Raw genomic sequence first — 13,444 nt, 5'->3', positions numbered from 1 at the left:
GGCAGAGTCAGCCATTTTGTAGATGAGGCCCTCCAGGCCAGGCGAGGCCCCATCTGCACCCCAGGCCTTCGGTGGGTGAGCATGAAGAAGGTGCTTGCTGTGTTAGCAGGTTTCACTGGCAAGGACCTCCTGGATACACCTGCCATTTGGTAGGGGTTATGTGAGCTACATGCCACATTGGGGACTCGAGAAGGCTTTCCCCATCAAGCGAGGCCCACTGTGACACCATCCAGGCCAGGCCCTGGCTGTCATTTGCTATACCAGGTGTTCCCAATGGTCTCTGTGTACCCTGAGGGGTGCCCCTAAGAGTGCCTCATGCCTGCTTTCCCCGCCCTGTCCACTGCCTGCCTTAACCAGCCCATGGTTTCCGGAGCTGCCAGGGCCAAGGCCAGGGCCAGGCACGGCTGGCTACCCCTTTCTAGGCTGGTCCTTTCCTAGGGAGGCAGGGATGGCTCTAGGTTGGAAGATCTATTTTTGGTGGTGACCAAACTTCTGCTTAATATGCAGAGCTGGGGCAAGCTAGGCCCTGACCCACAGGGTGACAAGTTTAAAAAGAGGCTCATTTTGACCAAAATGCATGTTTTTCTGAGGTTGCCCAAGGAGGCCAGGCAGGGCTGGCCACATGGACACAGGCTCAAACCACCCTCACACCCCATCCCCTGTGGACAGTACCCACTGCCTCCCTTTACAGAAGCTACTGATTACAGATCACCCAACAGCCCTGTTGAGGCCCAGGGCCCTCAACTGCTACGGGCTGACACATATGCCTCTGTCTGCTGCCTGCCCTTCTCCCTGCCTCTCAGAAGCAGTTGCACCCACAGAAGTTGACACGGGCTTGAGCTAAATTTTCAAAAAATGTAAATTTCCTCTCTAGCCAATATTTGAGGCCTATAAATAGAGTCACTCAGGGGAGCTGGTGTAGGGCGGGGAGGTGTCTCCCACACAGACAGGGAGAGAACCATCCCAAGAGACAGGAGTGTAGAGGGAAAGGAGGATGCTGGGGTAGGGGCTGCTGAGGACTGGTCACGGTCATGGTGGGGGAAACTGAGGCCCAGATTTGGGAGGGATTGCTCAGGGGCACGTAAGAGGTGGGGACAGAGTTAGTTGCTCCTCATGTTCTTATACTCCCACCGTGAGCCCAGTGGCCACACCTGGGCCTCTTGGCTCTAGAATACTCACACAGTGTTGCCCATGTCACAAGGCCCTTGCATAGAATGGGCCCCTGGCCTGGCTGGGGATCCCCTATCACTGCCGCCGCCAGCCAGTACCAGCAGCACGGCTTGCAGCCTAGATGCTGGCTCCAAAGGTTTTAAAGGAGGCCCGGGTTCTGGCCTGCGTGACAGCAGCAGGCAGCAACGGTGCAGGGTTTGTGTTGCATCCATATGCACGGTGGACAGAACACGGATGCAGCATGTCTGGGCAGAGTCCAAGGAAAGGAACTAGGAGGAGGACCCCTGGCGTGGGACTCAGGGGCTAGGCGAGCCTAATGGGGGCTTGAGATGAGCACTGAGACTATAGACAGCAAACCAGTGTGGTTCTACCACAGGTGAATGACCCCCATGTCAGGTCAGACAGAAGACCCTGGGGGACACATGCTCTTCTCTTAATTTCTCCAAATTCATGGTAACTGACACAGAGTATCCTCTCTGCCTTGGATAAGAAAACTTAGGCTCACAGAGGGCAGGAGTGGTTGCTAAAGACAGAGAGTCATTCATGTCCTTTATCTATCTGCAGTTTTGTTGGGTCCAGATGATGTCCTTGTCACATGGATGAGAGAGGAGGTTCCTAGTCCTGTCAAGAGACTGCCATGGGCTGAAATGGGTTCTGAGACTTGCTGACAAGATAGGCAGGCTATAAGGGCACTTTCATTACGACTGTTATTGCTGGGCTATTCTGTAGGCCTGGGAAGGGCGGGGTCAGAGAGTGCCTAGCATACAAGGTGTCGGGCTGGGATAGTCCTGGAACCATGGCAGACTGCAGACAGATGGTTGGGGGACCAGGGCAAGGGAACCAGCTGGAGGTTGCAGCTACCTTGTTTCTGAAGCAACTCTGTGAGTCAGACATAACTTTCCTTCCAATGCCAGTCCAGGGAGAAGCATCAAGAGCCCGCTAGGCAAAAAAAAAAAAAAAAAAAAAAAAAAAAAAAGAGCCCGCTAGGCATCCGCATCTCCTGCTTGAGCAAAATGAGAGCCATCTACTGCCCTAGCGTTCTGCTTATGGTTTGCTATACCATAGTCATCTGGGAGGACAAAGGTCATGAGGCCTCCAGCTATGCCCCTCAGGTCTGCCTTGGGTAATAGCGACATCCCTACAGAGCCACATACTATGCCCAGCTGGCCACAGTACTGCAGAACACAGTGTCAGGAAAAATTCAGTGTGACCAGCACTCTTCTCCCATAGCTTCTCAAGGTCAACACCACCTAACAGTCAACAGCTCTGGTACACCCAGTCCTCTGCTGGACCTAGTACTTTTCCTCAAGTTATAGGTTGAAAATGTACATGGGTGTCCAGTTCTCACATACTTCCCTAAGCTTTTCTACTGAGCCTGGGACTGAAGGGAACCTGCTCCACCAAAAAGGACAGGAAGCCTGACTCACACTATGCTACCCATTGTGGCTGTGGTCATTTTCTTACATGTTGACTTCCTTCTGGGAGAAGTTAGCAGCAGACACTTCCCTATAACCTTACCGGGATCTTTCACAAGGACCCTTCTCAAACTCTGGTGGGTTAGCTCAAAGGCAGAAAGGACACAGCCTTGGCTCCTACGGCCCAGCACTGTGACTTCAGGTTCTCTTCATGAGTGGCCTCTGAGTCTTAGCTGGGCACAGGGACTCCCCAGAAACCGTGCCCACTCCCGCCCAGGACAGGGGTGGTGGGGCGCTGTGTCAAATGGTGCTTTCATTATAGGTTTATCTTTGAAACCCTAGACAAAACAGGGCTTGTGTGGTTTGACTAAAGGACCAGCACCTCAGGACTCCACCGTCCACTAAGACGGCTCCTCAGGAAAGAAAAAATACACGAACCTTAAAATAACCAGTTCCCAGAATAGCAAACGAATGCCGGCTTCTGAAGGGAGCTCTTTGATCGTCTGGAGCCCCATGCCTTTGCCTGTTTACGGCCCTGTCACTCAAGAGTAGCCCAGCAGCAAGGCAAAGAGGGGTGTTAGAGTGGGGCTGGGGGACAAGTAAGGAGAACTCAGTGGGGGAGGCAGGGCTGTGGTGTGTCCTAGGCTGCCCCACTTACTAATGTAACCAGCCCGTGCAGGTAGCAAGGCTCTTAATGGCGACTGGCAAATCAGCCTTAGGGTTCCAGGCTGCAGGTCCTCTAGGACTTGGAGATGGTGAGTCATGGACTGGGGGGGAGTCTTGGGAGAGGGAGCACAGGGAAGTCCTACAAGGATGCTTTCTTGAGTAGATGGGGGTTCAGAGGCAGAGATGCTGCCTCGTATTCCTCTTCCTCTCTGTGCCACCTCCACTTGGCCTCCCCATTCTCTTGCTGGTGTTCACAGAGCTTCTGGTCTCCCTGTTAAGTCATAGAAAATAGCACATCCAACAGCTTGGTCCCTACCTCATATTATCTTCAGAAGAACTGGGTTTTCACAACCTAATTTTAACAAATTTAAATTTAATTACACTCAATGCCCATAATCTTGGCATTTGGGAAGCTGAAGCAGGGGAATCACTGTGTTTTTAGTTTTACACTGTGTCTTAGTTATACAGTGGGTTACAGGCTAGCTTGGGCTACATAGTGAGTTCTAGGCCAGCCTGGATTGCAGAGCAAAAGCTAGTCTTAAAATCAAAGACAACCGCCCCAAATGTCCTTTCCAAGTTGTAAATTTTATGAAGTCTTAATACAACCCCAGAAGCTCTCATGAAAACCCAGCTTTCAAATTGAGATGGGGCATGTGTACAAAATTCATCTGGCTCCTGAGGACTCAGAATAAGGGAAGAGAAGCAATTATTTTAATAGTTTCTGATTGATTATATTGAAATCTAGTATCTGGAGTCCCTGGAATTAAATGAAATAAATGACTGTGATTTTAATTTCATCATATTACTTTTTAGATCAGCTATTGGAAAATAAAATATCCGTGTTTAGCAGCCAGGAGCTGACCAGACGGTAGGAAGACTAGAGGCTGAGGATTTGGAGGTAAGGGTCTCCCAAAGACACCCGTGCACCATGAGCTTTAGTTTCTACGATCTTCCTAGTGACCCTGGGCATTAAAACCTGGGAGTCTCAAGGCAAAAACTGACAGCAAGCTCAGACCTTCAAACAGCTCAGTGGGAAAGTCAACAAAATTAGCCCACTCCCTGAGAAGACTGTCAAGATGGCTTTAACTGTTAAGAGGAAGGGAACAGTTTTTGCCCTGGGAAGTTCTATCCTCAAGCTAGTTACAGCTCTGATTAGAACTCAAACTCTTATCATCTGAGTGGTCTGGAAAATCTCCGAGCCTAGGACTGAAAGGCCAGGCTGGATGTATGCCCATATGCGTAGCAACAGGAGAGGGAATGAAATCAGGCACCTCAGACAAGGCAGCGGGTGTGAGAAAGAAGTAGATAAAGCTGCTGATCGTATTTTTAAAAACCACACATGCACAACACACACACACACACACACACACACACACACACACACACACACACAGAGAGAGAGAGAGAGAGAGAGAGAGAGAGAGAAAATTTTAAAAGCACAACCCCCTCCAAAGTACAATATGGTTTATGATTATAGATACAAGCCAGGCATGGTGGTCCTGGAATCCCAATATGTAGGGGGCAGAATCAGGAGGATCATTTGAGACCAGCTTAGGTTACACAGCAAGTTCCAGGCCAGTCTGGGATAGACTATACCAGCATTCTGCATTAACCTCCATTCTCCTTCTCTCTTGTATGTATGTATATATCTTTGTATACATAAATACAAATGTTCTTGCCATAGTATAACAACTTGAGCCCTGCAAAAAAAAAAAAAAATCTTGGGGCTGGGGATTTAGCTCAGTGGTAGAGCGCCTACCTAGGAAGCGCAAGGCCCTGGGTTCAGTCCCCAGCTCCGGGAAAAAAAAGAACCAAAAAAAAAAAAAAAAATCTTCCATCTACCATGACCAAATGGGGCATATCCTAGGAATGTGAGGTTGACTTAGCATCCCTGAAATCAGTTACTATATCATACTGTATTAGTAGAATCAGGGTTAAATACCACATGGTCACCTTGATAGACTCAGAGAGGACAGCTGGGGAAAATGCACATTTACTTTTGGTCAGCTCTTAGTGCGCTGGGCATAGGAGAACATATCCTGAGCTGGCAGGAAGCACTGGTGAGAACTCCAAAGCCATCATCATCCTTGATGGCAGGTGACTGGAAGCCTTCTCCCAGGAGAGTCTCCAGTCATTCCTACACACTACTGACGCTTAAGCTAGGGCAAGGGTAGTGGGAAGGCAGCAAGGGCAGGAAGAAGGGAAGGAAGGAAATGAAAGGCATTTGGACTGGAGGGGAAGAAGTAAGTTGCCTTCATTATCTATAGCAGGAGTGGAAAATCTAACAGAATCAACAGCAAGAACAAAACACCAAGACTAAGAATAGCAAGTTTGGACTTTCCCAGATCAGTCAAAGATTGAGTTTCTAGCTCTGGTTACATACAATCACAAAGTGAAATTAAGGAAAAAAACAAAACAAAACAAAACAAAAACCAATCCCATTAGCAATTGCATGCTGAATAAAACAGAAGTGACGTTAACAACAACAAAAAACACACAAAATGTATATACCCCAAACTACAAAATATGTACAAAATTTGTAATTCCAGACTTTGACTGAGGCAGGTGGACTCTTAATTTCATGGTATAGCTAGCTAGTTCCAGGCTAGCCTGGGCTACAGAGAAAAAAAAACCCCTGTCATAACCTTACATCCCAAGAACTGAAAGTAAAACACATAAACAGAGAGATAGCATGTTCATGGTCTAAGATGTCTATTTATCCAGATGGACCATTGATTCAACAGAGAATCCCAGAAACCCACTACCCTGCCTACTTGCCTTTTCTCCCCCCCAATTTCTCTTTTAAAAATAAAAAATTACAAGTTCATCCAAAAATTCAAATGAAAACTTCTATGTGTCAGACCAGGTTTGAAGAAAAAAAAATCAGAATATCTTCACTACTCACTGTAAATAACAAAGAGAGTGTGGGGCAAGCATATGGACCAAGAAAATGGAATTGAAGGTCCATAAAGAAGCCCATCCATTTATGGTAAATGGATTTTTTTTGAGGTAGACAAGGCTGACTTTAAACTGGGTATATAGTGAACTGGGTATATATATACTGCCTTTGAGCTCCTGACCCTTATGCATAATTTTCCCAAGTATAGGGATTAAAAGTGTGCACCACTGTGCTTGGCCTGGTTAATTGGTTCCTGAGAAAGATGCCTTCGCTGCGTGATTAAATAGAAGGTCTTCTTTTTTGACTAATGGTGCTGTGGCAACTGAAGATCTGTAAGGGAAAAGCAGCAGTTTGTGTGGTACTTACTGGTAGGCTCTAAGTAGCCCTGACTGACTTAGAAGTCACCACGTAGACCAGGTTGACCTTGAACTCACAGACATAGGTTTGCCTCTGCTTCTCAAGTGCTGGGATTAAAAGCATGTGTCCCTCTTGCTTGGCCTCTGAGCTATATACACCTTTAAGAGGCTAGGAAGATAGGTTGCTGAGGTGATCGATGTGCAAGCTGGAGGACCAGAGTTTTGTTCCCAGATCTCACATAAAATAGTCAGGCATGCTGGCACATATTTGTAATCCTAGAGTTGGGGAAGAAAAGACTAGTGGATTCCCAGAATTCGTCCACCAAAAATGGATGGTTGGTGAAAAACGACAGTTGATATGCTCTGGCCTCTATACACATACACACTCACACACATGTGTACCTGTGTACACATGAGCACACACATACACAAAGCCAAGTAAATAAAATCTTAGATTTCTTCTCACTGAGTACTCTCAAATTGCCTCAAAAATATAGGCCTAAACACAAAAGCTCATTCTATACAATTTCTAGAAGAAAAAAAAAATAAAAAAAGAAAATGTTCATGACTTCAGACAGGGCTAAAGGGATCTAAGACCGTCAAAAGCAGGAACCATACAAAAGACAAATTGGACTTCATTAAAATTAAAAACTTTTGAGATTGAAAAGACAATTCAGAAAATGAAAAGACAGCCAGAGATTAGGAGAAAGTATTTGCAAGTCATACGTCTGATGGAGGACTTGTACCCAGAACATATTAAAAACTCCTGCCACTCGACAATAGAGCGGAGTACCTAATTGGAAAACGGGCAAGAGAGTTGAATAAACATTTCACCAGAGGAGACTATGAATGGCTAATAAGCACATGAAAAGTTGCTCAACATCATTAGTCATTAGGGAAATGCAAATCAAAACCACAATGAGATACCATTACATACTCACTAACAGGGCTGAAATAGAAAAGCTCAAGTCTACCGCCTGGTCGCAAGGCTGAGTGAGAAAGTGGGCCGTTTACACACTGCCGATGCGGAAAACAAGGGGAGAAACGAAACAAAACAAAACACAAACAAAACCTTAGAAAGACTCTGGGAGTTTTCCTAGAAAGTTACATAGAAATCTACCCTCTGACTTCTCAGAAATGATAGATCAAATAGATAGAGATTCCAGCAAGGATATAGAAGATTTGAACAAGACAATGAGCGAGCTCGTTCCAGTGCTTGTAAACACAGCCCTGCATCCAGTGACTACGGAATATGCTCCCAGTACTCAAGGCGCGTTACAAAGGCTAAGCACGTGCATTTTGCTATAAAACATCCTTCAAAACATTCCAAGGGGGTTGATACCCCAGGACCACTTTCTCTGACAGTGAAGCAAAATTACTAGAAAGTTCTACTGCAATAATAAGAGTGATGAAAACCACATACTTAGGCTGCCATGGCATAACCCTCGGGAATAAACACAAGATGATGGAGATTAGAAAAATACACCATAAGCAGAGGAAAGCGAAAGTAAAGCATTGTCTATCCAATGCAGGGAGCCTGGTGCAGAACTGTGTGTGCGTCTGTCACCCCTGCAACTAAGGAGGCTAAGGCAGGACAATCTTGAGGCTAAACTGAGCTACATAGTGAGACGCTGGGTCAGCAAAAGTGGCATGTGCCTTTTCAGTGACACTTACAAGGAAAAAAAATATAGTGTAAATGTTACAAATAGCTATCATGCTTCACAGGCCTTAAAAATCTAGACAATCTGGAGATTAATAATTATCTAGCTTGAAGAAGTTAGAGAGAGAAAAACACATTAAGGCCAAGGGATTAGAAGGAAAGAGAGATTAAACAGATGTGGATAAGCAAGATAAAAACCCACAGGCGGGAAGATCCACAAAGCCAAAAGTTTGGTGAAAAATAGCAATAAAGCCAGAGAATGCACACGGGCTTGGTCATGACGGGAAAGGGTGGAGGTGGTGATAAATGACAACGAGGGAAAGAGCAGAGGTAAAATACAGATGCCACCGGCACCGAGTAAACACCAACAAAACTGAAAACCAAGACAAAAGGTACAAACTCCTCACCTCTGCTGCTTATCAAAGCTGACAGAAGAAGAAATAAAGAGCCCTGAAGTTCATAAACCTCAGAGCCCTGTATAATCAGCAGTTAGAAATGTTCTCACGGAGGAAACCACAGTCTGGAAAGGTTTTGCCTTGAAGTTCTAACAACCATTCCAGAAAGAAAGTCTCACAGAAAGTAAGTATGCCAGGTTGTAGGATTGGTGGGAACACCTCACGACTTAATCTGTGAGACACCACAACTAGCAAAGATGGCAGAGTAGGATCATCTGGATTTGGGTGGCATTTAAGACTTATGCGGGATGCGAGAGATGAGGTGGGGAAGTCTGCAGTGATGTCTAACTAACTAATCCCCCAGCCAGAGAACACGAAGACCTGGGCTTAGCAAATACTCAGCTGGAGAGCAAGGATAGAGGAGGGCCCAGGGAATGGCCTGGGATGACGAGGTCTCAGGGTGCAGCTTATAGACCTCATGGATAGAAGAAGATCCCGAAAGGTAGGTGGTGGATGCTGCATGGTATCCTCAAGCAGGAAATAAGTATGCATGACCTGGCTTCTAGGACAGAACTAGGCGGAAGAAGTGCTGGGTGCCGGGGCCTCTCCTCCCAACCCGTGCTCCCTGCCCCCAGATGCCCTGTGAACAGGGTCTGGAAACCAGAGCTCCCCTGTGTCCGGCTTTGAGCCACAAACATTTCCTGCAGAAAACAAGAAAGTCAGTCTCTTGGCCCCACTGTGCTCTGTATATCAGCACGACAGTGTGAGCTTGGCTTGTAAAATAAACACTGCAGCAGGTCCAGGTCCAAGAAGAGCTAAGAACACCATGGGGAAGAAGTGGGTGTGGATTCTGCAGAGAGCCAGGGGATCCTAGGGAAGCCTAGGCAGGCCAGGCAACAGAAGAGGGGGGCAGGAACCAGAACTCTTATGTTCCTGTCACAGGGATGACAAGGTGGCTTGTACCATCTTGAATTGCCATTAGTCCTGACTACTGTAGCCAGTGGGCAAGGCCACCGCCCCTACCCAGCCTTAGCTCTCAGAGCTGATTCTAGTTTTATTTCCAAAGGTCTCTCAATCTTCTGAAATGTTCTTCTCTTACACACATGTGTGACTGCCATAAGGGGACCAGCTCTTTGTATAACTAACTATGTGACAGGAGACTGTGATTTCTAAAACAAACCAATCCATACTCTATGACAAAAGCTGAAAGTGTATATTGGCTACATGAAGGGAGCCCATGGGCATGTCCTACCTGGTATTGGTTCCTGGCCTGGACCTTAGGAAACTTCTGGTCAGGAACCAGCTGGCCTCCCCTAAGAATCCCTTATAAGTAGACATCATTTGGTCCTTAGCTTGATCCTCTCCTCCAGTGGGGTCTAGCTGTTTGTGAATGGGGTTCAGCCCCTGTGATGTGGGTGGCCTATGGGGGGACACACTTTACAGCTGAGGGACCAAGCTGAGCTAGGTAGCTGCTGGGCACTAGAGATTTGAATTTGGCCAGTCTGTAGCTAGCCTGGAGGGCTGGGAGAGAGAGGCTGACAGCAGGGAAGTCCAGGGGCTCTGGCTGGGCTCAGCCAGGCTGGCTGGCACTGGCTCTGCTCTGGGACTGCTGGGCTCCCAGGGATTTCCTGTCCCCTACTTCCCAAGGTCAGCAGGATTGCGCTTGGGTTGTTTCTGGTCCCGATGGTTACGTTGATAACTGTGATAACATGGGGCCCGGCCATGCCATCGTGCCCTCTGGGCCCAGCAAAGCTCTTTCCCAGGGTCTGTCCCCACAGGGGGCAGTGGTCCCGGACAAGGGAGGGACTGGGCAGGCTGCCATGGGCCGTTTGGGTCAGTGCATCTTGACAGCCTCTTGATGTACAGTGGGGGTCCAGGATAGAGCCCTGGGAGGAGCCTTGGTTCAGTGTGACCATGACCTTGGCAGAGGACCCACTTCTCCATCCTAACCATCTTGAGGTAGGGAGTGAAGGTGATGGTGCCCATTAGGTGTTTGCTACAGGAGCCCAGCATTCTTGACAACCTGGCTCAGAGCCTAGACAGGGTCAAGGTCACCCGGACCTCTGAGGATCGGCCTAGCTTTGTTCCCAAACCTTGCTCCCAGAGACTATGGGCTCTGGAAAACCAGTCCTTTGTTGTTCTGATCTGATGAAGTAGTGGCACGTACCTCAGCCCCTGCCCCTGCCCCTGGCTCTGGGCCAGTACAAGCTCCACCTTGGTCATATAGAGCTGTGACCTGGTTCTTAAACACTAGCCTGCTGCTAGGCAGCCGTACATTGAGTCTGGAAAGGGAAACCTGATTTTTAGCAGTTATTACCTATCATCTTCTGTCACTTAGATGCCAGGTTTCTGATCTGGGTTTGAGGGGTAGCCTGTCCTATCAGTAATGGGCAGAAGGAGGAAGCTGGAACAGTTAGAATGGGGTAGGAAGTTGTGGTGGAGAAATTATCTGGGGCTGGCGACAGAAGGCTGCCTTTAAATTTCTGGGCCGAGATGGCTCACGTACCTAGGATATATGGTTGGTGCTATCTTGGAGTTAGGGGTCCTCCTTGATTCCCGCCAGCAGTAGGAGTGATCATCAAAGGTGGCCTTGACCAGGAAAGAGTTGGGGCTATCTGGGGAGGTGTAGGGGACTCAAACCAGTGGGTCTGTCACTGGTCCAATGGGCTCATGTGCAAAGAGGTGGGAAAGCCTGGGGTGCTCTTTGATCCTATAGGCAAATAACAGGGCTCCTACGCCATTGCTGGCCCCAGCCTTGTGAATCCAACACTCCATCTTTTCTGTCCTGGCACACACGCACAATCTCTGTTCTAGCTGGGTGACCTGCTGAGCAAGGGCCACAGTACCTCACTGCTCAGCCTCAGGATGCTACAGGTTAGACCAGGCCCCCTAGTGAGACTCAGTGTTGGACATATACACCTCAGGGTTTCAGAGAGTATCTGGAGCCCACACCCCTTCCGTTTATTGGCCAAAGGGCTCTATGGCTGCCCCAGGCTGGGGACGTTTGTGCCAGCAAGAAGTAGGGAGGCTTCAACGCCATATCCTTGTGGGCCAGACTATCCTTGCCTACCTGCCTGGTTGCAGCCCAGATTGAGTCAGAGCCAGATGTTTCTAGAGCAAGCGAGCAGCAACCACGCTCGCCACTTGACTGAGAGTCCACTATTTTTAGCCTCTTAGCTATGTTCAGATAAAATCCATGTATACAGACGTGGGTTGTCTGGCAAGATAACAGCACACCTCAAACTGCAGAGGCTTCAAAGAGTAGCAGTGGGATGTACTATGTGCCCAAGAAAGGTTCCCCTATGGGTCAGAGCCTCCAGTGGCTCATGAAAGGTGGGGTGGTGGGCACAGACGCTGGGGGGCACTGGAATAGCCTAATTGTCTAGCTAATGTCAGCTCTGACATAAGATCACAGGCAGACAGAGTACAAGGGGCAGAAGCACTCTGAATGGTATGCACTCTGCCGTCTGTGGGAGCCTATAGTAGTGGGCACTAAAAATAGCCTGGCCAGGCAGAGCCAGCACAGCCTAGCACACTAACTTGAGCTGGATCTTCCCTACCAGTCAGGTCCAGGATAAGTAAAGGCTGACACCATACAGGAATCTATGCCAGCCAGGTTCTGAGTCTTCTGAAGGTTTCGCCTGCCCAAAGCAAGGACCTTAGACAGCTGGCTTATGGGGAGGTTGGTGTGAATCTGGCTGCAGCCACCTCCTGGCTAAGACACAGCCAGGAGGCTCTTAGAGTTCTAAGGGTAAGGAGTGGAGGGAAAAGGCCAGGTCTTGTTTAAGGCTTTGCGATCTCACTCCTTCCTTCTCAGGGCAGGAGCAGTGCCACCGACCTCGGGACACCAGGGAGAAGCAGCTGATAGGTAGGCAGGTTTCTGACTTTGCAGGCACACAATTGTGAAGTGGAAAGCACAGCCACTGTGCACAGTGCTTCTCGAGAACTCCATGGAGTAGGTCAGAGGGGTGTGGAGCTAAATAGGACACGGGGTACTGCACGGGCTGAGGGTGGCGATGAGAGCTGATGCAGGAACCTACCTTGTCTTCCACCCTGTTCAAACGGGCACCGATGGTGTTGCTGCCACGGTCTTTGCTCTTTTCTATGGGGTAAAGCACAAAGTCGGGGATATGGGCTGTGGGTGTGGGCTCCAGAGCCTAGGGAGCAGGAGATGGGGGAGGAGGTAGCTGGGGGATGGGCCAAATACTTGAACATACAAGCTGTCCTTTAAAATTCTCTTGTGGCTGGGACATCGGGGGTTGTGGGAAGGGGAGACATTATGACAGTGTATCCAGACTCTAGACTTGCTCCTCCTGTCTTTGGAACTCCTGAGTGTCTTCTAGGTGGGACAAAGCACTCTCTCTGTCAGGGGGTGACTTGATTCGTGATACTTACTGGGCTTGGTCGCATTACCAGGCCAGGGTGTCTGTTGCTTTGGTTGTCTCCAATGTTAGATTATGCCTCACAGTCCTGTTTGAATCTCAGCTAACGTTGTCACTAGGAATGTGCCTTGCTTTATCCTTCCCTGATGTGGCTTAGCCCTTTGTCTGGAGGTCCTAAGGATTCCCACCAAGCCAAGAACAAGCTTATACCATGCCATTGTACATTCCTGAACACCTGAGCTAGGAAGGAGCACCCCCCTCATCCCATCATGGCCCCTGAATCTTTGGGCTGACAGCTTATCTGACCCATGCTCCATCCCAAGTCCTTCTACCACAGGAAACTGTACCCTTGGTTCTCACTACCATATCCAGAGTTTGAGCATGAGGTTTTATAAATCTATCATTTAGAGGGACACAGGGGGCTCTGTCATCACCAAAACATCCCTTTATATAGCCTGCCTACAGCCACTTTGCCTAGCCTGGGGTCTGTACAGGAGGCCC

At 48.4% G+C, this 13,444-nt stretch overlaps 1 protein-coding gene across 4 annotated transcripts in view; it reads right to left on the bottom strand.

Moving 5' to 3' along the window:
- The window catches only part of Kcnq1 (potassium voltage-gated channel subfamily Q member 1), a 333,399-nt gene that overhangs the window by 51,568 nt on the left and 268,387 nt on the right, over window positions 1–13,444 (bottom strand). For all 4 annotated transcript variants that reach the window (XM_087594973.1, XM_087594939.1, NM_032073.2 and 1 more), the window contains 1 exon segment: window positions 12,602–12,663. In XM_087594973.1, coding sequence (XP_087451099.1) covers window positions 12,602–12,663 — 62 coding nt within the window.

The sequence above is a fragment of the Rattus norvegicus genome, chromosome 1, assembly GCF_021556685.1.
Source record: "Rattus norvegicus strain SHRSP/BbbUtx chromosome 1, alternate assembly SHRSP_T2T, whole genome shotgun sequence".
NCBI classification, from domain to species: Eukaryota; Metazoa; Chordata; class Mammalia; order Rodentia; family Muridae; genus Rattus; species Rattus norvegicus.
Note: the sequence above shows the minus strand (reverse complement) of the source record. Positions and strands in the feature narration are given on the sequence as shown.